The sequence below is a fragment of the Astyanax mexicanus genome, chromosome 1 (assembly GCF_023375975.1).
Source record: "Astyanax mexicanus isolate ESR-SI-001 chromosome 1, AstMex3_surface, whole genome shotgun sequence".
NCBI lineage: Eukaryota > Metazoa > Chordata > Actinopteri > Characiformes > Acestrorhamphidae > Astyanax > Astyanax mexicanus.
Window position 1 is genome coordinate 8493457 of NC_064408.1, and position 27200 is coordinate 8520656.

Sequence of the window (27200 nt, forward strand, 5' to 3'; positions counted from 1 at the left end):
CCAGCAAATGATACATTATACTATTAATAAAAAACTATTATTCTATACTAAATGATGTACATATTAACACTGCTCCCTATTTACTTGTACAGAAATGTACAGAAATACACAGAAACCAAAATATTCTTATTTTGCTCAGTTTTATTTAGGAGGAACAAAAAAAAAAAAATCAGAGGAGGGAAAAAAATCACATCAGAAATACTTCTGCTGTTCTGGATTATTCCTTCATTGTGTTCCCACAGTCTTTACTGGATTAAAACCGATTAGTGTGAGTACTGATTTCAAATAAATAGATTCTGATTTAACTTTGAATTGTATTAAATCACAGTCACCTCGCACCCATCCAGCCACTCCCACTGCTTCAATCAATCATCTCCTCTAGCACGGTGTGTATTCTACAGTAGGCAAAGGGTAGTAATAGTATTAATTTATATCCATATCCCACACACCAGCTCAAATGAATATACAGTATGTTACACAGTTACACTATTTACAGATCTGTTACAAGCGCAACAAGCCTCTTTTTTTCAGCTCACATTTCTTTTTATAGTTGTTCAGAAATAAGAAATGTTTGAGAGAAAAAAAAGGAAAAAACACCAGCATAAGCCTTCCCAAAATGAGGAAAGTAAAATTATCAAATCAATTCCAGACAGAGAAAGGAAAAACCACACCAAGACCCCCAGAAATTAACCTGTCCATCTCCTACATTCACTTCTGACACCAGGGCAGGGGGGCCTGCTGAGAAAAGTGCTCGGGTTTAGCGTATTCCAAGTATTTTTCTACTCTCCAAGCCTATTCACAAGTGCAATACTCTCCAGTTATAAGGACACAAGCATTCATACAACCAATAACATGGTGTTCAATGGAGACAACCATCATTAGAACCAATCACCACATTATAAAGTTATCGCATCCTAAACACACGGCTGATAAGTTCAATTAAAAGGTACTATAAACGATTCTGTAAATGATGCCATATAAGAAAACATTTTGGTTCAATAAATTAAATAAAACTTGCGCAAACAGAGATGTGTGAATTAGTAAAGAATGCTTTACACCATGTGATGGTTCTTTAGCTGGTTCTTCTATGGAATCACTTAAAAAATCATTTTTAGCACCTTTCAGCTTAATTTCATGTGTGCAGGGGTGGTGGGCAATATGACAATGTTTTGTATTTATTAGAAAATAGAAATATCACAATATTGTTTTATCAAGCAAAAAAGCTTTTTGACATATTTTAATACTTGTTCTTTACAGTAAAGCAAAATTTCACAATTGATGCACAAAGAATTGCTCCAAATTGCTTCCTGTAATTAGGGCTGGCCGATATTTATAACTCTGAAACTGGAATTGTTACCAATGACTGAACTTTAAACATTTACAACCTTTACAGTCTTACAAAATCATCACTTACACTGCTCTACCACCTTCCCCAGAGCCAAACTCTCAGCCAATCAGGACGCAACGGAAACACCACATGGTTGGCATCATAGAGTTCACCATTAATAAACAAACACATCATTACTATTAAAGTATAAAAAGCAGCCATTCTTCTAGTTATTCTACATCTTTCATTTCATTTCATACATCTTTTTTTGTTTTGTGTTTTTTTTGCAGGTCATTAAGAATGGGAACACTCCGCTAAAGATTATGTACATATAAAGTGATATCCTGGGTGTCTGGGGCACAAAAACATGGGTTGATGCTGTTCCTTAAATTATTATATATATATATATATGTGCAATTTGTCATAAGTATATGACATAAATCAGCGAAAGGTACACATCATGTGAAGCCTTTGCTGTCTGTAAAGGTTAATGGAAGAATGTTTAATGGGAAAATACTGCCAGAAAATAAAATTCCCCTTCAGTTTTAAAGGAATACTTCAGTGTTTGGTAAATAAATCTTAAAATTCTGCATTTGTAGCACAGAGCAAATTACCAAATCAAATTACTTCACTTCTTTACAACTACAGGAAAACATGAAGACATGATTTGGTGTGTCCCAACTAGTTGTTTTTAAATAGATAAATAGATGATCAAATATCCATTGTTCAAACCCAGAACTCAAGAGTTTTGGGCTGTGCATGGATAGATAATAGTATCCCACAATGCAGTGCTACACAGATCTGGAGAAGACACTCTCATCTGGAACATATTGTCAGATAATGTTATATAATCATGCAAGTTTAGCAATAATGGCAGATGGAGAACTTGCATTGGCGAGATGCCTTTTCGGTCAAGTGTTGTAATAAAATTCTACCACCCTGCCAGAATTTGGTTCCCTATAAGTGCAGGGGCATCATCACACAGTAGAATATAAGAGTGTAACAGATTCCCCTGGGATTCCTTTTATTTCTGTTCATAAATAAGGGTTAATCTACAGTTACAGTAGATACAGAATCACCAGCGTTATCTGTTGTATCCATACTGCTGCATAATGCATGTGCACATAAACTGCTTGTGCTTAATGGGATTGGACAGCCTGCCTAAATTTTCTGTGACAGGTCTGAATCAAGCCTGAACCATCAAGTATTTTCATACAGTAAATGATCCAGACTGTGGTTCAGTAAATTTAAGCCAAAAAAAATATTGTTGCTTTGGTCCAGACTGTGATTTGGGGCACCTTTTACTTTTAGTTAAGTTTTTACTTTTAGTCTTTTTAGTTACTTTTAGTTGGTGTAAAAGAACACTTAGTCTGTAGTACACAATTGGGACACAATCTCTGATAATCAAACGTTTATAATCGAACAGATACTAGATGCTGAAGTATTCCTTTAAATGTGTTACTCTAATGCTCTAACACGTGTCCTTTCAGCTCGCATCATCTTTTCCCTCTCTTATATCATCTTTCAACATGCTGGACACTTTACTTAAAAGTGTGTCCTTAGCCTAGCACTTCATGCATCAGACATTCAAGGCCTATTGCCTACTGATTCATACACACAAACATTTCCACACAGATCTTAAAGGCCTAAAAAACTAGATCAATCTTTCCCTACCTTCGGCACATTCTCAATATTCAGTATTATCTCAAACACTCCAGGCTCTTATAAAGCAGAGCAAATTTCAGTTTCCTCCAACAGTCACCTACTAATCCAACCCTAATACTACAGATTAAACAGAGAGTGAGAGCTACCTGGCCAGTTAATGCCCATTTGTTGAAATTAGAGAGATTTTAAGGTTTTAAGATTTTCAAGCTTCATAGGGAAAAAAATTTCACTAATCCAACAAATCTGTATTCACTCAAACTGTGTACTGGTTACAATGTTCTGCCAGTGGACAAAGACTAATATTGCAGAAGTCAGACTTAATTTTACTATTGCACCTATTGTCCAGAAGATTAAAATGCAGAGTGGAAACTGCAAGGAGGAATAGCAGGTCTTAAATGTTAAATAGGACTATAAAACTCTGTTCTTGGGCATACTATACCCAATTAAGGCCAATTTATTCTTCTGCGATGAATCTACATCATAGCCTTCGTGTACCCTACACCATAGCCTATTTTGTAGCCTATGCCACAGCCTGACCAGCATTGTTTTCTCAACTTTGCATTTACACCATCAGCAGAGCGAAGCAGACACACCAATGGAGAAGTATAAACGCTCACAATGGCATAGGTCACTCGCACAGGTTAAGATGTATATTGTATTGACTCCATCGTAGAAGTATAAATCAGCCTTCAGAGCTAAGAGCCTGAGAAGGAACCGAAAAAAGAAGAATGCATGCCCAACACCGAAACGGGAAGAACCAAAGTGCAGAAAATGAAAAAGATTGCACACACACACACACACATTCACACTCACAGTCCAGCTCCAGTTACTGTGTGTGTGCAAAAAGCTTCCAGGACAAGCCAGAGAGCAGAAAAGCAAGGACTTTTTGTCCTCATCCAAGAAACAAAAAGAAAGTAAGGAGAAAAATGGGAGGCATGGAACATGGTGTGCTTTAAATGACCATTATTTTGACTTCATCGTTTTCGTCGGGCCTGTAAAAGAAGGGAATGCAGGGGTTCTCTCCCAGGAAGGGAGCAGGACGGGCCTGAGGGTTTTGGATCTCCTGGAGGAGCTGCATGATCTGCCGGGCTGTGCCGTCCTCCCTGGGTCTCAGTGAGGGGCCTACTGGGGGCTCTGTTACCTCAGAGGGGCCCACAGGCCCCAGATCTGTCCTGGCCTGCGAGTCTGGAGACAAATCTACAGCTGCACTCATGTCCATAGAATCTGTGGAGAAAAGAAACAAAAGTCAGACAGAGGAAATGATCAAAATGTCCCAGGAATCGCTGTTTATTCAGTCTTCATTTGTTTTTGTAGATATAGTTATATAGATGAACATTTCAGTACTGATAATGTGTACAGCACTTTTAATAGATTCTAAAAAAGAATGCTTTCTTCGAATGTATATGTACTAGGTCTATAGCTTCTGTCCGTATATCAGGGTTCATACACTTTTTAATCAATACATTTCCATGACTTTTCCATGGCTTTAAAGCACATTTTCATAACCGTACAATTTTTTAAATAGTACAGACATGGACAATAAAACCAAAAATCAACTAATACTATAATCGAAATTGTTAAAGTAGGCCTAAAATGAATCTGACATGCAATCTTTAATAATAAAATGTGTCATATCCTTAGAGCTCCATTGTGTAGTGCTAAATTACTGAATGAACTCTGAGTTGACGTATTTGTTAGCTTAAAATAGATTTTTGTCCATAAATAAAATGAAACACAAAAGATTTGTAGACCAAATTTCCATGACTTTTCTAAAACTTTCTGGGTGTTTTTATTTTTCCTAAACTTATCCAGGCCTGGAAATTGCTATTTTCAAATTTTCCAGTTTTTTCATGACTGTATGAACCCTGGTATATAGACCAACTAATTGAACTTACTAAAGGTCAGAGTTTAAATGGCAGTAGACGGAAACCAACTGTTATAGCAAAATACCTTTAAATTGTGTAACATTTAAAAAAGTGATTTATGTAGCCTAATTCCATAAACCTTTCAGCCATTTCTGATTACAAAAAGCAAAAAAATATTAATCCCTACACAGCTAAATAACAAACTCATCCTCTTTTTACAATATGAATGTTGTTTTAATGATGGTCTTTTATAAAATTTAAAAGACATTTTATCTATCCTAAGATTTCACATTAGCTACGCCTTAGTTTGTATGTGCATATAAAATATACATAAATATACATACCTGGGCTATCCACAGCATTGAGCTCCATACGACTCTCTGCAGGGTGGACAATCTCTTCTCCAGCAGGCAGAAGGTCAGGGTTATGGATAGCACTCATGTACCGAGTGTACCACTCATTCCTTTCCCCGACTAAACGCATTACCAGGTCCTGCAGCTCTGCCAACTTTGCCTACAAATGTCAAATAAGTGGAGCAAATTGTGTAATTGGTATTTTTAAATACTCCAACAACAGTTTTTACTAAATGAAGTAATAACAGTACCTTCATCTCCTCTTTGTCTTTGGCCAGCATGCTAATATACTCCTCCTTTTCTATATGCTTCTGCTTCATGATGGCTCTCTGGTTCTGATACAGAGCAATGTATTCACCTAAAAACAGATTAAGATGAATACAATTATTACAATGCAGAATGTGATCATGTAACAGAAGGTTTTCTCTCTTTAATACATGTGTACTTTTGTATGTTTATGTCCCATCTGTGTCTGGGAATGAGATTTTTTCTATTAAGAATGTTTAAAACCTAATTTCAAGCCCTATTGTTGTCAGAAAGTTTCCTCACCAATGGTGTCCGTTTCTCCAGACAACTGAATGCAGCGGTGCTCCAGCTCCTCCACTCTCTCTTTCAGATCCACCTTTTCTTGCATCAGTCCTGTGAAACGCTCCTGGAGCTTCTCCATCGCAAAACGCAGGGCTTCATGCACCTCAATAGGAACACCACCTGAGCTCCCTGCATACATACGAAGTAGAGTCAATCATTTGGGGCTCCAAAGTGGTGCAGCCATCCATCAGCTTGCCAAGTGCTGGCCCCACACATGAGGTGAAGTAACAGAATTAACAGAAGAGTATGTGTATAATGGATCCTCACCTGTTTCTGTACATGTGCTGTGGTGCTTGTGCTCATGGCTCATAGCAGCCACCTGTTGTAGGGCAGCCTGGTGGTGCCTCCTCTCATCTTCTAATCTGCGCATAACTTCATCCCTCTCTCCCTCCAGTCGGGAAAGTGCAGACTGCAGGAAATCCTCCTGTTACAGTGAAGAAAGATACAAGTTTAACCATAGGTTTATTATACACTATTGGAACACTTGCTTGTGTACCTTTTTTAAATAAATCAAGGGTGTTTTAGAGAGGATTTGATTACATTCAGAGCATTAGCACGGTCACCTCATTTCCAACTCCGCAGTTTGTCTCAAAAGTACTGCCTGAAGCACAATCATTCCAGAGAACAGAGTGCCACTGCTAAAGCTTTATACCCCTACAGACACTATGCCTGGTGTTTGGACAGGTGGTTAATACTATTACTGGACTGAAATTTTAACTGGTTTAAATAATATTTTATCAACTTAACAAATAATCTCACCATTTCCTCTCGGCTCTCAAAGTCTTCTGGGATGGCTATAGAGGATTTTTGGAAGCTTTCTGGAAGTGAATGGCTTTCCACGCCATCTCCTTCAAAAGAACAACATGGAGTCCATGAATAATCAATTTATTACACTGATTATTATTACACTGTTAATACAATGCCACACATTGTAATTTTAACTGTGAGAGACTAACCTTGATCCCTGAGTGATGTATTTAAAGCAGAACTATTCAGAAGCTCCTGAACCTCTGTCTTAAGCTGTTCATTGTCTTTGGCCAGCTGATTAAGTCTATCCTGTAAATGATATTAGCAAGCAGTGTTATTAGTACACAGGGTTGATACAACAGAGTCTTAATATTATCTTATATATAATAAAAGCTAGCTTATATAACATAACAGCTCAATCATGTAATCGGTAAAATTAAATTTTATTAGTTAGTTTAAGCCTTTTGAAGAGCTGTTCCTCATATTTTTATTGTGTAAAATAGAAAACACAATACACCTGAGTACTTCTATTACTACTACAATTAATACTGTGTAGTTTAGTACTGGACCGTTACTGACCTGGGCTTGCTGCAGCTGCAACTGACTCTGCTCGAGCTCCACTTTGCCCTGCACCTCATCGTGCTGTAGCCGGTCCATCAGCTGTGTCTGCTGTAGGAACTGCTTGTGAAGGTGTTCTCGCTCCGTGGCTAACTGCTGATAACCATTTGAGTATTGCTGCAAGTGGGCCAGATACTGATCCCGCTGCTCCTGGATGGATGAACACTCCTGCATTCGTTCCTGCAACTGAAAAAGAAAACAAAATTCAGTTACAGAAGAAAGGATAGAATAAATCTGGAGGCTTTTTAACTAAAAATGTTTTTTCTTCATTAAAGAAAAAAAAAAGATTATAACATATAACAATACTGTTTTCAGGGTTCATACACATTTCTTCCCTAATTTACATGGCCAATTACCCAACCCACTCATTAGGACTCCCCCTATCACTAGCAATGCCCCAACACACCAGCAGGGTGAAGACTAACACATGCTTCCTCCGATACATGTGAAGCCAGCCACCGCTTTTTTTCAAGCTGCTGCTGATGCAGCATTGCCGAGCAGCCAGCATGCTTGGAGGACAGCGCAGCGACTCAGTTCTGATACATCAGCTCACAGATGCCCTGTGCTGTGGACATCACCCTAGGAGTGATGTGGGGAGAGAGCGCCATCTACCCACCCGGAGGGAGCAGGGCCAATCGTGCTCCCTCTGAGCGCCGGCAGCTTGATGCAAAGCTGCATGACGGGGGGGGTTCGGACCTGCAACCTTCTGCTCATAGTGGCAGAGCTTTAGACTGCTGGATCACTCAGTGCCCCTTCAATGATTTTTTCATGAATTTTCCATGCCTTCAAACTAATTTTCATGACCATGAACATGGACAATAAACCCAAAAATCTAAAACAAAAAAAAATCAAACTAAAACTATAATTAAAATTGATTATAGTAGGTCCAAAATGAATCAAGATAAAATGTTGACACACAATCTTTAATAATAAAATGTGTGTCAGGTCCTGAGAGCTCCATTGTGTAGAGCTAAATTATTCATTTAACTCTAAGCTTACATATTTTTTAGATCAAAATAGTTTTTCTCCATCGATAAACTGAAACACAAAATTTGTAGACCAAATTTCCATGACTTTTCCAAAACGTTCTGTGTATTTTTATTTTTCCAAAACTTATCCAGGCCTGGAAATTGCTATTTTAAATTCCATGACTTTTCCAGGTTTTTCATGACTGTACGAACCCTGTGTTTTAGTGAATCTGAACTGGACCCAGAATGAAAGGTGATTAGTACTAATAGGTAAACATACAGAAAACTTTAAGTGTAAAGACTCCAACCTGTTCTTTGGCATTGTGAAGTTCCTCCTGCAGCTGACCCATCTTGCGGGCTATCTCCTTTTTAATGTGCTGCTCTGACTGCAGCGCGCTGGTGAGCTCCATGTTCTCATTAGTCTACAAAGACATGGAGAGCAGAGGTTACATTCAGGTGAGTCAGGATAACAGTCTGAATATGTAGAGAAAATAAATAGAAAAAATAAAAATACAAAACACAAAAAAATAAAAAGAATTCTCCCATTCATTTTTGCAAAAATATTTTTAGATCTTTATGGAATAAATGAAAATTCATTAAACAAAAATTTTACTTCTGCATCAAGTCTATGTGTTGCCTACAGCGTAGCGTGTGCAAGTGCCCTACACAGCTGCTCGCGTTTATAATGTTGTGTTTGTGTGTCCATGTCTCTGCATCACTCTGCAGTTCAGGCGGGAAAGTTGTGGGTGGCTAAGCAGACCAATCACAGCCTCTGCTCTTCACGACACGTAGTTACATTTCTGAGGAGGTGCGCATCGACTATGGCATAGACTACAGTGTAGGTTATACGATAAAGAAGTGCAAATTGGCCTTTGGCCTGCAAGTGTGTCCACCCTAAATTTGGAATAACGTGGGCTAACAGATACTGTGTTACAGCAATCTCTCTACACTAGCCCTTGAGGCCCACTGACCTGCACATTTAAGCACTTTTCCTGCTTTAACACACCAACTTTAACTAAATTATGAGCTGGTAATCAGTTGATTAGTTGGATCAGGTATGTGGGTAGCAGATAAAGCACTACAATGTATGGGGCACTGGTCTGTAACCAGGGTTGAGGAATACTAAAAGTCAAAGACAAATCACTTTATGAACTGAACCACAAAATCAGGTATAGATAACCTTTTATGAATCGAACCACAAAATCAGGTATAGATAACCTTGTGTGATTATAATCTGCCTGAAAAACAAATGTAATTTTTTGTCCTGTTTTAGAATAAAAAATTGACTTTATGAATATGGTGGACTGTTGGAACACTACATCACCACGCCACACTGACACCCACTGATGATGTTCATCCTTACCAGCTTAACAAAGCCGTTCTGCAGCTCGGCCAGCTGGTCTTTGAGCTCACGGTTCTGAGTCAGGGCTCGACTGATGGTGGCCTTGTCACTCTGAACGTCCTCCAGAATGCGCAGCTTGTCTTGAGCCTCTTCGGCCGACCGCTCTGCTTGCCTCTCCAGATCCTCCAGACGGGATTCCTGCTCCTGCACCAGTCGACTCAGCTGCTCGTTATCCCGAACCTGTAGTAGGAAGAAAAACAAATATTTAAAATATGTTGTTATGGACTGTATAAACAGAGCAGGGAAATTAAATGACAGATAACTAAGTCTCACAACTGTGGCTCAGAGCATCTGCCCTAAATCCACTGTAATTTCAGTGGACCAGATTGTGGCTAGGTGTTGCTAACCTGTTCTTGGTATTGTAGGCTAAGGGCCTCTTTCTCCTGCTGCAGGTTTTGAAGGCTCTCCTCCAGGGCCAGCTCTCTTTCTGATGGACCTGAAGACTGAGATATTGGCTGGGTCTCCTGCTCCTGGTACATCAGAGCTGAGGGTGAGGGAGAAATGGACACTGTCAGTTTCAATTCATAAGGATCATCTCAGCAATCATTTCAGCTAACATTTATGCTATTTAGTTGTGAGAATATTGTCCAATAACTGTCAGATACATAATGTAGTGATAATGCTGTGAGAATAAAATTACTGAAGTTGGGGCACAAATACTGTTGTTGAAGTTATGACAGATATACATAGTTATAAAGAAGTGTTTAATGCAGTTTGAAAGAAAGACTAACATACTGAGGACTGAGGGCTTAGTTCTCTGATCGTTGGTTTTTAACATCTATCTATATACCCATCCCTTCCTTCTTCAGATTATACAGTAGTAGTTGTAGCTCATAGGCTATTTTCCTGGCAGGTGCGGTTAAGTTAGATACAGTTTTGGGGGGTAAGGGAGTGTTCATATATGTGCTTTTAATAGAGTGCACAATAAAAGTTGGTTTCCAGGGTTGGTTTAAGTGAAAATGTCTTTTATAGTAGATGGTATACAAAGTTGGCATTCAAAGTTGGTTCAGATCATGCAGCACTTTACACTTGACTTCAATTGCTACGTGGAGGTCAGATTTATCTAAGGCTCTTTATGTATTGAGCTTTGTATTAAACTACCTGTAAAAAATCAATTAACACAATGCCTTTAAAAATAGTTTCAAACTGTACACACAGTGTGTGAGTGAAGCAGAGGGGTGCAATAAGAACCTGCAGCATTTTTCAGCTCTGTAATTTGTCCTTGTAGCTCCTGGATCTGAACAGCAGTCCTGTCCCTTTCCTCGGACATCAACGTCACCTGTTTAAGACAAACAGAGTCAATAACCTATTGCAGTTTACCCTGTTAAGCTTATATTTTGTTGTCATGCAAAACCTTGTATCTAAATCTTGACAAATCCCTTTACAATATTTGTCAATATTTTATGATTGGATTAATAGAAATGTACCAAAATCTTTCCACTGAATATTATTGTGAGCATCCTAAAAAGCAGACATTTCCTGGACATACAAGGTTTTGCAAAAGAGCATTGATATATAATATGGGACATACACTATATGGAAAAAGTATTCTGACACCTGCTCTTTTATTGTTTCGCCCAAGGTCAACTACACAGCTCTGGAAAAAATTAAGAAACCACTTGAGTTTCTGAATCAGTTTCTCTGATTTTGCTAATTATGGGTATACGTTTGAGTAAAATGAACATTGTTGTTTTATTCTATAAACTACAGACAACATTTATCCCAAAAATATTGTCATTTAGAGCATTTATTTGCAGAACGTTAATATCATTCATGAAGTTTTAAGAGATCAAAAATCAATATTTGGTTGAATAACCCTGGTTTTTAAATCATATATTTCATACGTCTTGGCATGTTGTCCTCCACCAGTCTTACACACTGCTTTTGGATAACTTTATGCCTTTACTCCTGGTGCAAAAATTCAAGCAGTTCAGCTTGGTTTGATGGCTTGTGATCATCCATCTTCCTCTTGATTATATTCGAGAGGTTTTCAATTTGATAAAATCAAAGAAACTCATGATTTTTAAGTGGTCTCATTTTTTTTTTCCAAAGAACTGCTTGGGGGCCTTATTCCCTTCTAGCCCACACGGCATTAGGCATGAGGTCAAAAGGTTCATGTTTATCTGCAATACTTCTCTACAGGGATTAGAAAAGCTATGCGTCGGCACAGCTGTGTCAGCACTGGTTGCAATTTATAGAAACTGAAAGCCTTCATTAAGAGTTTAGGGTGTCCACAAACCTTTGTAGATATAGTGTATATACATGAGAGACACCATCCCACGTACTGGCAAAATATAAAAACATCAGTGCATGAAAAAGAACAGGCTGTACCTGAGTCAGAAGCTGCTCTGTTCTGTCCTTCCACACCCTGCCCTCCTCCTGAATCTGTTCTGCATACTGGTCCCTCTCTCTCTGCAGCTGTGCAACCGACTCCATTAGCTGCAACACAAATCACACACACTTTACAGCACTGTCTAAAGCAAAACACACACACATACACACTCCTCTCTCACACATCAGACTCAACACAAACCTGAGCTGTGTGAATCTCAAGCTGATGCTTCTCTTCCAGGAGGAGCTGAAGCTGCTGGTGCTCAGACGCTGGACCTGACTGACTGGAGAACTACATAAAGTGAGGAAGAAAAATATGTATTAATACAATCAACAAGTCAACAAAGCATTATAACAAATAGGCTAACAAAAACCAATACACTGACTTGCTGGATGCTTTAGACCGATCTAACCAACACCTGGCAATAGGCAAGGTGCCAACAGGTTCATGGTTAACATGGACTAGCTAAGCTGCATCTGTGCACATCTGTCTCAACCAAATTAGCTAAATGCATTCATTAGAAGGCTTGGCCTTGAATGTTTGGACATGTAATAAAATGAATTGTACTCATTTTATTTAACTTGAAATCTTCATCAAATGAGCACAGAGTTTGTCCACAATGCTCATTCCACACATTACCCATCGGAGCATCCCTACAAACCTACATACCATTAATTAATCATACACTTTAAACTTTGGAAAAAAGGGATGACTGCTTTCTTACCTGCTGCAGCATGACGTCTGCCATTTCCAGTCGTTTGCGGAGGTCGTCAAGCTCCATTTTCAAAGCACTGTTCTCATTCACTCTGAGTTTTAGCTGCTCAGCCAATTCCGAGCCCTGCTGCTTCATCTCCTCACTGACATTCCTGAGAGATGGACGGAAAATGGAATAAGCAAAAAGGAAAAAACAAATGAAACTACTTGTGCAAGTCATGCATCCTGTGCTATACAAGACTGTAAACTGAACTGACAAACTGAGAAAACACTTACTTCAATCTGAGGACCTCCACTCGCAGACCGTCTCTGTCCTTCTCCAGGTCTTTATTATGCTACTCAAGTTAAAAAAGATAGAAAAATGTTTGCCTCAGATTAGACATCAGAAGACGTACCTCGTATGTATATTAAACAAGTGAATCATGCCAGCAGTTATGCTTTACATACAATACCTTCTCAAGCTGCTTTTGCTGTGAAGAAACTGAGGATAAAGTTCTCTCAAGCTCTGATATTCTCTGCTTGCTGGCCTGCAACCGATTATTCAGCTCCTCTGCCTCTCCTGGAGGTTAACATTTAGACACAGGCAAACACAATGAATAATAATAATAATAATAATAATATTGTTTGATAAGCTTTTATCTTACACCCAAGAAAACTACACTATATATATATATATATATATATATATATATAGATAGATAGATAGATAGATACTTTATTGATCCCCGGGGGGAAATTCTTGAATATATATATATATAAATATATATGATATATAATATATAAACAAATACCAATATGTACAATTTTTAAAAATTAGCTGGAAAAGATAGGTTTGCCACCGGTAAACAAACACACAATTTAGCACGGGATTGTTAAAACAACCTCCCATTACTGCATTTACGCATGTCATAGAACCTGAGAGTAAATGCTGTAAAGTATTAATAAAGCAGACTGATTGTGTCACCATGAAGGAGAATACACAGTATAAAAAAGAACAGGCCAAAATCTGAGACCCAGGGGACATCACATCAAATCTATAATCCCCCAAAAGAGACAAACAGCCTCCTTTCTGCGAGACAAGACTCAGGATTCAGGCAAGTACAGTACCAGATATGCCAATCAAATTACCAAAGGGAGACAGCAGAATGCTATGGCACACAGAATCATAAAACTGTAACCCCTAAACAGCTGCTATTAAAAGATCCTTCACCACCCAAACAAGTGTAGTTTCAGTACTGAGATCCTACATGATCGGTTAACCGGCCAGATACAGTCTACTCTAGAAAAACAGAGGATCAAAGACTGGCCTGTGATCTTTTGATTTGTAAGCACAGAAAATTAATAGTCACAACAAAGATCTTATCTAATCTAATAACACACCTGTCTTTTGCCGTGCTGCTTGCTGTGTGTAAGACAAGGCGGTCTGCAGCTCAGACTTCTCAGACACCAGAATTCCAATGGTCTGTATGTGGACCTGAAATACAATATAAACAAATGTTCAAATATACACACAGTGTGTTGTCAAACAAAAAACGTAGATATCTACAAAATGCATTTTAACTGAAAGTGAGTGTAAAAAAACTGGAAGAAAAACTGGAAAAATAATGACATACTGTGAAGTTATATAATTAATGTAGTCATTAAATATATGGTTACTGCCACTGCTATTTGGACAACTTTACAAATAATGGCAAAACACTGAACATGTTAAATTTAAATGGAAGATTCAAAAATGTTTCTCACTTGTAGCTGCTCACGCATAGCTCCCTGTTCCTTCACAAACTTCTGCTCAAAATCCTTCCGCTCCTAAAAATAAACAATTAAAACACAAATCACAATTACTCATCTAACAAATATACTCTAGCATTTAAATGTTGAGGCATATGAATCATTTATATAATGGAGAACAATTAGGCTGATTTCTGATAATAGGTTTTTCACTGCGTGGGCTCAAATCATAATAGATTTTTAAAATTATTTTCGAGTAATTATATGCTTTAAATATGCTTTATCTTAATAAAGCATTATTTTAATGCAATCAATTCTTCCACATTAAAAAAAGATTATTATTATTATTTTTTTTTTTTTTACCTTCTGGAGTTGGTCTGACAGCTCTTGGGACTGCTTCATCTAAACACACATACACACACACATAAAACACACAACACCTGTTAGCATGGAAAGCTGTTAAAATGAGTTCAGGTTAAGACCAGTAACAGGTCATAGCTGGGTTTTGGCGGCTGACCAGGACACCTCCAGCATGGTGAAGAGATATGAGCAGACAGGGGGATTAGTAGGGATTAACTGTAAGGACAGGCGGAGAGACAAACAAGTTTTTAATGCATTCTGCAACAGCAAGGGCTCGGATCACCTGAGTTAGCTAGCCTGACAAGCAAGCTGGTCCAATGAGAAATTAAGTTATTAACAGAAAATGGTACACTGCAGAAAACAATAAAAAAACTCAAGAAAATGAGAAGAAAACAAAGCAAACAAACAAATAAAACAATGTAATGATGTTGTGCTGCCCAGACGTGTTAACTGTTACACTACTACAGCATCCCAGCTGGCACACGACAGACCTTTCACACTGAAATATGGCTGGAATAATGTTGCTTGTAGTTTTAATGTTGACATAAACATTGTTTAATGTTAAACTGTGGTGAAAAGAACAAAATACTTAAATACTTAGAATGCAATTTTAACTTAATGTCTTTGTCTTGAGCAAAAAAATGTCATTATTGTGGTTTTATTACCATTTTATTACAAAACTTTACAGAAACTAAACTATGTGAATAAATGATGAGTTATGTATTATTTTTATTTCAATCTGAAGAACCTTTTCAGCTGCACGTTTTATTGTGTGTTGATGGTTCTATATAGAACCAAAACCCAATAAACTTTCAAAGAACCATACATTTTATATCTATACAATGTACTAAGAAATGTGAATATGATATATAGTTTATTAAATGTTGTAAGACACTTAATAAACTGTTGATAAATCTCAAAATGTAGAATATTGATACAGAATATCAAAACAATTTAGCAGTAAGGATCGCCGGTTTGAATCCCGGGTCACGCTGCTTCCCATCAGCAGCCAGAGTCAGAGAGAGAACAATTGGCCATGCTCTCACTGAGTGGGTAGATGGTTCTCTCTTTATTTAACCATGATATTTATTTATAATCACCCAGCCATAATATGACACTGAATCATCTGTGAATAAATGTTTGAATGCCAGATGGGCTGTAGTAACCAGTGCTGCATTTGAGTGTGTTAATAGTGTGTACACATGCAGTTAAGGATGCTGTGAGGTACTATACAAAGCAATTGCTGCACAGCCGGAAGAGTCATTAGCACACAACATGGGCAAGACCCAGACAGTACACACACACTACATTAACTGGGCACACTCTTCTGGACACCCTTACCAGTGTCTCTATCTTTGTAGTAAGCTGGGAGTTTGTTAGCGTGCTGGAGTCCAGAGCGGCTGCCAGCTCCTGGTTTCGAGTCTAACGTGCAGGCATGCAGAGAGAGAGAGAGGGAGGGGGAGAGAGAAAGAGGGGGAGAAAGAGAGAGGGAGGGAGAGAGTGGATGTAAAACGTCAAACAGATGGAGAAAAACTCAAAACAAAGCAAACAAAAACTCTAAAAAAATCAATTATAAAATAATACAGTACTACAAACTTTTAAGACCAGAAAAAACAGTCAGGATTCAGAACCAGCTTAATGGAATATTTCAACCTTTACTTTTTTTAAAGTTTTAGGCAGTTGAGGGCAGGAAGCATTTGTTTAAAATGGACTGAGGCAAAATGGAAAACTGTTCTGTGGTCAGATGAATCAAAATTTTAAATGTAAAATAAGCTTTGGCCCATAAAAGGGTGGCATTTCTGTAAAGCTTCTTCCTTGTTCGATACAGGTTTAACTCGCATTTGAGGATTTCACAGCAACGACAATTAATTCAGATACAGTTTTACCACCTGTGCATGTGTCCTCGCTAAAAAAACTATTTTTATAACCACACAAGATTGTTCAAAATGCTTTAGCTGTTTTTTTTACTTGTACCACTTAAGTTTCCAGCATTATTTTGCCCCCTCCCACCTTTTTGAGATGTGTAGCTGCCATTAAGTTAGTAGTTTTTGTTACTACTAATACAACACACAAAATGGCACTGAGGCACAGAACAATCTTCACAGGCCTTAGAAGCTGATAAGAGTTTAATCAGTGTAATATATACAAGGGCATTGACTGTACTGGTGTATTTTGAACCTTGAATGTATTCAGGCTGGTGTAGAAGCTTGGTGGGAAAAGTCATGTGAACACTGGAGCTCAGGCCAGAAGCATTCCTTTATCATGCTGGCTAATAACTGACCATGTGTGTGTGTGTGTGTGTGTGTGTGTGTGTGTGTTTAGGTCATGGAGGGGGGAGGGTATGTCACACCAGGGTGAAGAACACTTTCAGTTCGGTTTGATTCACTAATTTGTAAAGAAGTAAAAAGAACAACATGAATAATAGCTGTAAAATTTTGATACAGCGTGGTGTAGGAAATATAAAGTTAGGGCACCCCATGAAAACCACAGTTTTTGATGTTTTGGATACCCCTTCTACAGTAAGCTATACCCATTGCTGACGCAGATGTGCTGTCTACAGAACTAGACTTGCTTTTCATGTAAAGTAATTTAAATATCTGCTGTTATTGAGGCATAAGTTGTCCTAAATTATTTCCTCAAAAGAAACTATACATTTATTGCATATACTCCATATAAAATTATACATTTTATAATCTCTCTATGTTTATAATAAAAATCAAATGCAGAAATATTTTAATATATTACAAAAAGCCAATGGTTTTTAAATTGTGATTTATTTTAAAATGATTATAATCCTGACATAAACTTAAAACACTATATCTGGCTTATGTTTGTACACAAAGCTTCTGAAATCCTTTCTTTTTTAAATCTTCCTTGTATCTATTTCAAGATCAAGAACATAAAATGCCCGGCTAATAAGGTCACCTTAGGTCATCTAAAAGAGCATCTGAAGCTTTTTCTTGGCTCTAATTTGATCTGATGTATTTAGAGTTCACATAAACTCACCTCCAGTTCTCTCTCATTGGCAGGAGATGGCCCACTGTCCCCGTTGACATATGATGACGGTGACTGGTGAACCAAGGAGGAACAGCAGATTGATTACAAAATAAAACAAAACAGAATAATATATTACACCTTTTTATTATTATATATCAAGAATGCATCAAACATTTCTACAATAAAAGCTAGGAGATCCTCACCAACCCTGAATTAAGAATCCAAAATGCTCAATAAAACATTAATAAATAATACACAATACTCTGTACAGCACTACGGTATAATAACACTAGCAGCTTTCTGAAGCTATAAAGACAGGAACTTAGGAACTTACCTCAGAGAGAAGGCCATTGAGCTGCTGAGAAATTTGCCGCAGGCTCTCAGTGGAGGACAATGGCCTGGGAGATGACAGCAAACACAAACAATAAGTTTGATAACATGAGAAACAGAATATTACACAGCCTTCTGGCTGTATTTACCTCATTCCTATTATTTTTTCTAAACTGAACCAGTCTACAAGGACATAAATCTCTGACCTCAAATTGATTAAACTGTAACTGTTAGGGAAACACTTCAATGCATCAGAAACTTTAAATTATCTCACTTATCTGATTATCTTTAATTGCTTGAAACAAAAGTGTTTTTTTTTCTCTCAAATGAACTGTGCATCAAAAACCTTTAAATTCTGAAAATTAACTGCTCAGGGTTGCAGTGTGAGGTTTCTCCAACAGATGAACAATTAACCTTTGCTATCTGTATATTTTTTATCATTCTCCAACTGACTGAGATCCAGTGGATAATTAAATTGGTACCTATATTGGTAGGTAAGTAACTCTTATCAGGGGTACTTCATGGGTTTAGTAATACACTAGCCTTAAATCATTACTTTGATTAAAATGTTAAGTGACTTAATTATAACTTTTCTAAATAAAGACAATTCAATACTTTATTCAATACGACCTTTAGTATGATCATTCTTTTTCTGTTTTATTTGACAATTTGGAGAAAAATTAAACATTTAACAAAGTAATGGATAGCTCAATTACCAGTTTGTTAGATTAAGCAGCATGCTAACTGCCTACGCTAATACACGCTCACATGCAACAACACAAGCAACCTCAAACGCAGCCACACAAGACAAACTTGGTGCGACATAAATGACTTGTTGCCTGCCTGTGTGAATGCAGGGTTAGCACTCTATCAGAACTGAGAGTCTTCAGGCAGGAAAGGACAAAGACACCCAGAGGCCTGGATTTCAAACACACACAACTCACGAAACCTCACCTGTTTTCTCCCAGAGAGTGTTCATCACCGTTGGCATCTGGGTCACAGTTCTGCTGGGGACAAAGATGAAAGAAGGAGAGGGAAAGAAAATAGCAAGTTGAATATGAAGCAGTGTGATCGAGGGCAGACATACTGACAAGATAAAAGTAATGCAATAACAAGCTGACAATCCACTCTTTAAATCCAGAGAGACCAAATTATCACCAGCAGACCACCAGCAATCAGAGCAAAACAAGACACGTAGCCTGCACAACACTGAGTACAAGCTAAAACACAAACAGTGAGCGCTGACACAAGAGAGTTACAGTGTTTAGAATATGTTACCAGATACTGTTAATCTCAATGGACACAATGACATGGACAAAAGAGAAAAGGACTGGTTTGCACACAGATTTAACATACATTACACAAACTAATTCAGATTATAGCTTAAAACATTTGTCTGACACCAAAACAATCAAATTCACATTGAGATGATTTCTAGACAATTGCATTTATTTAAATTAGCTATATTTATTTTTAATTATTTTAAACAGGTAAGCAGTAAATCTGGAATGCCAGAACTCAATGACAGCACTTTAATTCTAACGTTAAACAATAATTCAATATCAAATTTACTGAAAATGTTTCAATAGCGCTAATATGATATGAACACATTCCCAAAATTTTATACACATTTTTTTCAGTCTGACACTTACTGATTTTATTTATTTATTTATTTATTTATTTTTTATCACAGACTGGGTTAAAACAGGGTGCAGAAATCCATTGTGTTTGTTCTTGGCAATCTGTCTGATTGTATTATTCATATCAATATTAAAATGATATTCAAATAAACCACAATTAAGAAATATATTGTGATAGAAAGTTTGACCATATCGTCCAGCCCTGTCTGGATACAACACTGATGCTGAACAGACAATGAAGAAACTTTGAGAAAATATTTAGCAATTGAAATTAGCTGAATAAGTTAAAAGATTAATTAATACAGAACAATAACATTTTCTCTGAAAACAAGACAAAATATATGTTTAGGCTATTTAATTTATGCAATATTAAATAAAATAAAATAATAAGAAAACCTTACAAGTGTATCATAAGTTTATGGTCTTGTTTCAGATCAAATGTTCAGGACTAATTTACTGAGGCCTAGGCTTAGGTTATATGGCGTCAGACAGTCAGACAGACCTGCAGGGCTAGGTTGTCAGTGAGACACTCTGAGTTAGTAGCAGCGGAGGTGTTAGACACAGGCGAGCAGCGGGCAGGTTCTGCACTGGGAGCATCCTCCTGCATCTGAGAAACTGGGGAGTCCCGCACTCCCACATCAGCACGGTCCTGATTTAACACACAGCAACACACACACACATATAAACACATACAACAACTGAAACTCTAACCTGTTAGTGTGTTAAAACAGGCAAAGCAGAGCAATCTCTAAAGCACCTGGAATGTATGGTCACAGAAAACAGTTCAGAACCCAAAGATCTCATTCTTTTTAAATAATCCAGAGAGTTTGTACGGCATCTTCTTATATCTTCTATATATCCTGCTGCCACACCATTCATTTAGTAAGGCTTATTCTAGAACAGCATTATTGTCCAGTAAATATGTGGAACACAACAATGTATAGGGATTGTGCATTAACTTTACAGTAAATAAGCTTATTGTAGTATTTACGAAGTATTAAAAGGTGGCACGTTCTGAGAGAGCTTAATCTAAATCAGTAAAAAAAAAAAAAAAAAGAAGAAGCAAAGAAATGAATCATACATTTGAAAGATTGGGAGAACCCATGAAAACCCTTCTTTTGAAACATATTTTTTGATATATAAACACAAAAAATTAATATGCATTTATACTAAAAAGATGAAGGTAATACACGCCATGCCAAAAGTCATGGGACATGTGCAAAGTTATGGGGAAAGCATAACGGATAATGATTGTGACCGGCAGTATCTGGCTAGAATTGTCCGTGTCAATACACAAGTAACTCTTGCAGAAATCATCTTCACATTCAGTGCAGAAGTACCCTCATGCAGTTTAGTGCAGCATTTTTAGCTATATCAGTTCCTGTCCCATGACATGTAGCATGTCATTGTAATATTATCATGGCATCTCCTTCTTATTTTTAACCTGTCTATAGCTTTGCTTTCTAACAAAAATAAAAGTACACCAGAAAAAAAATCTGAAGTATGTCAGAAACCAGTTCAGAGCATTAATAAATCAGGCATGCCTTTGGAATTTGAGTGGAACACAAAATGCAAAACAAAAATAAGAAATAAAAAGAGCAAACAGCATCACTTACACTGCTCTAATTAACGTAATGCATCACTAACATCATTAGTTCCATGATGAGAGACCTGAGGTCATAGAATAGCATGCATGGAACAAAGGCGGTCATACAAAGAAAAAAGGAGGAATGGGGAAGGAGTGAGAGACCCCAGCTCACCTGACTGTTGACCAATGGAGGAAGAGCTACTCCATTAGTCAGACTAAGATCAGACACCATAACATTCAGAATATTCTCAATCTACAGGAGAAGGAAGAGGAGGAATGAAAGAGAGGGGTGTTTCTTAGTAAGTGAATGAGAAAGAAAGAGGTACAGTGAGAAACCATAAAAACGGGGAGGCAGGAAAAGCTTTAAAACGTAAAGACTTACAGGAATATAATATTTAAAACAAAATCTCTTTATCTCTGCTGCAACAGTAGCATAACTAAAATGATCAATGTGTTACCCACAAAAGCTACTTTGTTAGAAACTGTTGCTAAGCAGGGAAAACCAATTTTTGGTCATAGTTCTGAAATTCTGAGTGTGGCAATAATTTGGGCTGTAGCAGTTCACCCCTTTCAAATTTCATTTTGGTGCTTGTTTCCTGGGCCATAGCTTCATTTTGACCACATTTCAGCTTGGAAGTTGACACATCAGACATTGGGGAAAAAAAGCACTAAACAATCTTTTATGACATCCAATTCCAATTCTATAGACATGGATTAGGATGTGCTCTCCTCTATAGCATTATCCCTCCTCCACCAAACTTTCTACTTTGCAAAATGCAGTCAGGCAGATAATGTTTTAATGTTCTAATGTCCAAACCCAGACACGTTCATCTGACTGCCACATATGGAAGTGTGATTCTTCATTCTACAGAACAGATTTCCACTGCTTCAGAGTCCAGTGGTGGTATGCTTTACACATACCCATACTCCATTTGTGGGTGGAGTATAAAAAAAGCAATTACCACGGACAACAGTTTAAAACTACTGCCTATTAACATTCATCATAAATGGTATTTTGATGCTACGCTCGCAGCAGAGATTAGGCAAAACAATCTAGAGTATTCCTTTAAGTCATCCTATGCCATTGTTATCTGTCACTATCCATTTCCTCACTGTAACTTGCTGACATTTAAACCAACTAAGGACAGCACAAATAGCAATCCAGCAGAAAAGGTTTTGTTCCCACAGGCAAAATTCCATTCATAATTAAGGATGGCCCTTCGAAACAATTAGCATCAACATAACAAGCAACACTTTTAAATATCTTTAAAATAGATAAGCATACTTGAGTACCATAAACCAGCAAAACACTGTTGTATAAACATTATTGGTCAACATGGAGAGATTCTGGCTGAAACACACCTGATCTGGCGAGTGTCTGTCAGTGGAGGTGCCATCTGTCTGGCCAGCTCCTTTCACCTTCTTCTTCTTTTTCGGGGCGGAACTGGCTGGTGACGGGCCACTCTTCTGCTGAAACTCTTTCAGCTGTATGGAAAAACACAAGTAGTTAGCAAACAAACATACCTGGCCAAAACACCTGTTACTATTAAAAAGAGTATGTAACTATGTACTCAGGTCATGCAGATTAACAAAGGGCATAAGGTTAAATATAAAAATTTTTAGTAACATTTTAGTAAATATTTTATTTCCACATTTCTCAGTTTTATAGTCATAAAATAAATTGAAAAAGGAGAAGTTTGGGAATTCTGCATGGTCAGAACATAGTTACGCCATTTAATTTGTGAGTATCACAGATGGTTAAAACTTTCTAAAACTCTCTAAAAGTCAGTTAAATCCATTCATTTCAGGTAAATTATTGTATGTCTTCTTTGTCAGTTTTGACAGGGATCACTATCCTACTTTCTGCTATATTAAAAGTATTTGGACTAAGTTCTTTTCCAGAGCGACTCACATCTGAATCATACGACTAGGAAAATAGGAAATAGGAATTTATTGGCGAATCATCGTGTGTCAAACCAAATATAGTGTCTGTTTTAAGAATTTATTGGTAATTAATTGAATCCAGTATTTCTAGTAAAATTTTCTCTATGCCACTAGCTGCAGCAAAAAGCTTAATCCTGTGCTTAACATTTTGAAAGCATATTCACATTACAAATCATATCAACCAATCACATTTTGCAATCATGCCAGTGACATTCTTAAATGATCTGTTCTAAAATGGCACATATACACACATTAATACATGGACGATGACGGAAGCACAAATTCACAGCTGAATGCCCATGAATGCCCTGACACATATTCAATCTAGGACCACATATGATAGTGACAAAAATGCAATTAAAGTACAGATCTGACATATCCACACATTCCTGTAAAAACATTTAATGATCAGCCAAAGTGTATGAATAAATGCATGAATGTCCTGCCATTCTTTGTGACAGTTGTGCAAAAGACAAATAAGCATTGACCTGGCTTAACATTCATTCAAATAAATCACCAGTTTTACTACAGTTTATTTATTGGCTTACAGCTATGTAAACATGCATTATCCTGTTACATGGTTTGAGGTAAGACTGTTACCAAAGACTGAGACTTCCACTTTGACTTTCTTATCATTATAGCATATCAATAAGTCTGAGAATGCTTTCCTTTTAACTTGTGTACATCTACTTAATCAGAGCACTTCATTTTACTGTAACTTTTGGAAAAACAATTACTGCCAAAGGGGTGTGGCATCTCCTGTTAATGCAGTAATGCACTGTTCCCTCAATCTCTGTTCAAACAACACTAAACACACAGCCTACCATTGCTTTACTCAAGCAGCTCGAATCAGACTTTTAATTATGCTGCACTGACTGTCATCTGTCACATCAAACAAACAAACACAAAAAGAAAATGATAACTGTAGATATATCTTATTCATGGCATAACAGAATTTATGGCATAATGGTAAAAGCTAATCCGAATTTAAAGAACAAGGTACAGAATTTTACTTGTAGGACTTTTTAATCTTCTTTTATGACAAAATATGACAATACTGTACTGTGAAACAAAACATTTTATTCTGAGCATACTGTGATTGTTGTATGTATTTAAAGAACACTGCAGGTTTCATTAAATTCATCAAGAGAATGAGCAGTGCTGTAAACATTCAGAAATTTAAATGCAAAACACTGTACCAAGCATGGTATTGTGTAGTATTTAGATTAGTAAAAATCTGTACAGGTGAACTATAGTGTGATAAATAATCATTATATCCACTGGCATGCCTCATATCATGGTACAGGAACTACAAATGTGTCCCATGCTGTTTGTCACTCCACTGACCTGCAGGATGTGTGTGTTGGGGTCTACCACATTGAATAGAGATGTACTTTATGCCACAACCAACTCTCTGTATGCCCAAGATCTCTGGCGAGTATTTAACCTCACTAACAAGATAACACCCCACAACTTCAACAAGTATAACTCTTGGATACTGCCCAATACTGCCAAGAGCAATACATTAAAACATTTTCTAAGCCCAAAAATATATCACTCCGCCCCTGTTGCGAACTCCAGCTCCAGACTTCATTTAGAGAGGACAATGAACTACCTTACAAACCAGTCACACTAACTTTTATCAATATATATTTTGTCAAGTTTTAAATCCAGAAATAAAGTCAAATATTTCACTATCACTTTCATTCGTTTGCCATTTCTGCAGCTTGTGTTGACATGCACTGGGGACAGTAGTGAATTTGCACCAGACACAAACTGTGACAGCTGCCACAAGAGGAGTGGCAAAAGGAAGCCAGAATCTGATAGAGCAGACCAGCTCTGTCATAACTGACATTCCTCCACTCAGTCTAAGCAGGATGGTTATCCAGTTCGCAGAGCAGTGGCAGGCCAAACAGAACAGCTGATTACGTCAAAACTGCAAACAATGCAAACCTTAGATCCATCCTCATGAGATAAACTCTGCTTGAGTTTGTATGATGGGTGTAATACCATTACAGCCAGCATGCTGGGTTGGAGCGAACATGCTTAATTGTGATTAAGCATTTTTATGGGCTGTTTTAAATACTGTATTTGACTAATGGCGATGAATAATCTTATAAACTGAAACTGCCAACATTTTATGGTTTTCAACTTTTTTTCTACCTACTAATAAACGAATATGTTGATCGACTTCTTGACATGTTTTAAATGGCCGATGGCTAATCAGTGTATAGTTTTGCAGTGTAATGCAAAGTTAAGCAGATTTAGGCTATATTCCCAACCACTTATCTCAACAGTTAAAGATTGTGTAGGGGATATATTGGTATGGTAATTGCACACTCTGGACTGTTTACATTAATCAATCATTCAATTTATCAATAAACCACAAAAAAAGCCACAGCCTGTTTTGAGACTTCCAGCATGATAAGGTGCCATGTCATAAAGCAAATGTCATCGCAAACTGGTTTCGTGACAACAAAGCAATGTGTTCAAAGTTCCCCACTGGTCTTCCCATTCACTCCAAAGTCAATCCAATAGGACACCTTTAGGATGTGGTAGACCAGGATATTCAGAGCATGAAGGTGCAACTGGAAAATCTTCAGAACTGGAAGCTGGAAGACTCTTAAACTCCACCTAGCCAACACACTGCACTGACACTTTTAAGGTCAATTACATTTAAATTTACATTTACAACAACACTGATACAATTCTCACACTCTTTGGGTGTAAATGGACTATGGGAATACAATTTCGTTCCAACTCATGTGACACATGTAATGTAAAATGACAATAGAATCTCCTTGAATCCTTAATGCATTAATGTCAACATGGACCAGAATGTGGACCAAAGAATGTGGAATCCCTGCCATGAAGAATCCAGGCGGTGTTTTAAGAGCAAAATGAGGACATATTTAGTATTAATATACTGTTTAATATGTGGGATGGCTCATTTCATCCTTTACACTAAATATCCTTTAATATAACAGTTACTGTTGCGACAGACCAACACCCTGAAACGTCTCATCACTGCAATGCTAGCTTCATATGTCAATGAAACAACACCACTTCAGTACTAGTGAACATGTCAATATTAGTCAATATTGACTTAAAAGGTTAAGCTGTGACTTGGAGTGAACAATCTTTTAGAGAATCAGGTCTAACTGGTAGCTTTATGAATCTATTGCAGGCTTCCCAACAGCAATCTGATTAAGTTAGCTAAAGCTAGCTAACTAGCTTTAGCTAGCTAATGTAAGCTGGGCTGGCACCTGTCAGCTGACTGAACATTACTGACAATTAACTTACAGCCAAAAAGTAACTGGACACTTACAGCTATTAACTATTTAACTACTTAAACAGACTGCAGGTATTTCCTCCCACTTATACAGTGCAATTTGCTTGGCTGAAAATGCCATATTGTTCCACAGAATCCTGAATTGGCCTGTGTGCTAAAGCAGCAGAAGAGGAGGCTAAAATAGCAAGACATGCATTCAAACAGACAAATAACGTTCCCACTCTCACACACTTTATATGTATAGGCTGCAATACAGCCACTGTTCCCATTTTCAATTAAAAATATCAGCCAGGTTCGCTTGAAAACGTCAACATCAAGGCTATCACCAGATAACGTCCCCTCAAGGCCAGGCTAAAGCCCCGATCTCAGGTGCAACGGACAGCCGCGACTGGGCGAAGCACGGCCGGATAGGCGGTCAGGCACACACCGGTAGACGTGGAAGTGTCAGCGTACACAAAAACCTTTACCAGTTCACAAATTCGTAACAGACAACACAGCAAACAGTCGCATAACGTTATAAATGATCCCTGGAAGCAATAGAGCTGTATAAATTACCTTTTTCTTAGCTGCAGCGAGTTTAATTTGCCTGCTCTGGTCGGCCATCCTCTCCGTCCCCGGCGAGCCGATGGCACCACGTCATCAATTCAGGATCCGTATCCGTGTAGCTCGCCTGTCCCACTGCAATGTCTTTCCTGTCAAACAGCCTCTTTATTGGTCGTTTCGATTCTATGTAGCTCAATAT

General features: G+C 37.6%; 1 protein-coding gene across 7 annotated transcripts; it reads right to left on the reverse strand.

Moving 5' to 3' along the window:
• Positions 1–121: 121 nt before the first annotated feature.
• Positions 122–27147, reverse strand: golga2 (golgin A2). 7 transcript variants are annotated; one of them, XM_049485985.1, is made up of 28 exons: positions 27014–27147; positions 22585–22707; positions 21395–21475; positions 20137–20283; positions 18949–18998; positions 17999–18062; positions 17674–17736; positions 16009–16089; positions 14671–14709; positions 14323–14385; positions 13960–14053; positions 13032–13138; positions 12856–12914; positions 12590–12731; positions 12067–12156; positions 11865–11972; positions 10725–10812; positions 9881–10017; positions 9495–9713; positions 8440–8553; positions 7125–7349; positions 6755–6854; positions 6558–6646; positions 6066–6222; positions 5760–5927; positions 5462–5568; positions 5202–5370; positions 122–4216 (listed from the first exon to the last, which is right to left on the reverse strand). In XM_049485985.1, the coding sequence occupies exons 1-28, from the start codon at positions 27059–27061 to the stop codon at positions 3945–3947; spliced, it is 3204 nt and encodes a 1067-aa protein (XP_049341942.1). In that variant the 5' UTR covers positions 27062–27147; the 3' UTR covers positions 122–3944. The 7 variants fall into 7 exon arrangements, with proteins under 7 accessions (XP_049341942.1, XP_007252135.3, XP_049341993.1 ...); XM_007252073.4 differs by having other exon boundaries at positions 18949–19001; XM_049486036.1 differs by lacking the exon at positions 21395–21475 and having other exon boundaries at positions 18949–19001.
• Positions 27148–27200: the final 53 nt, after the last annotated feature.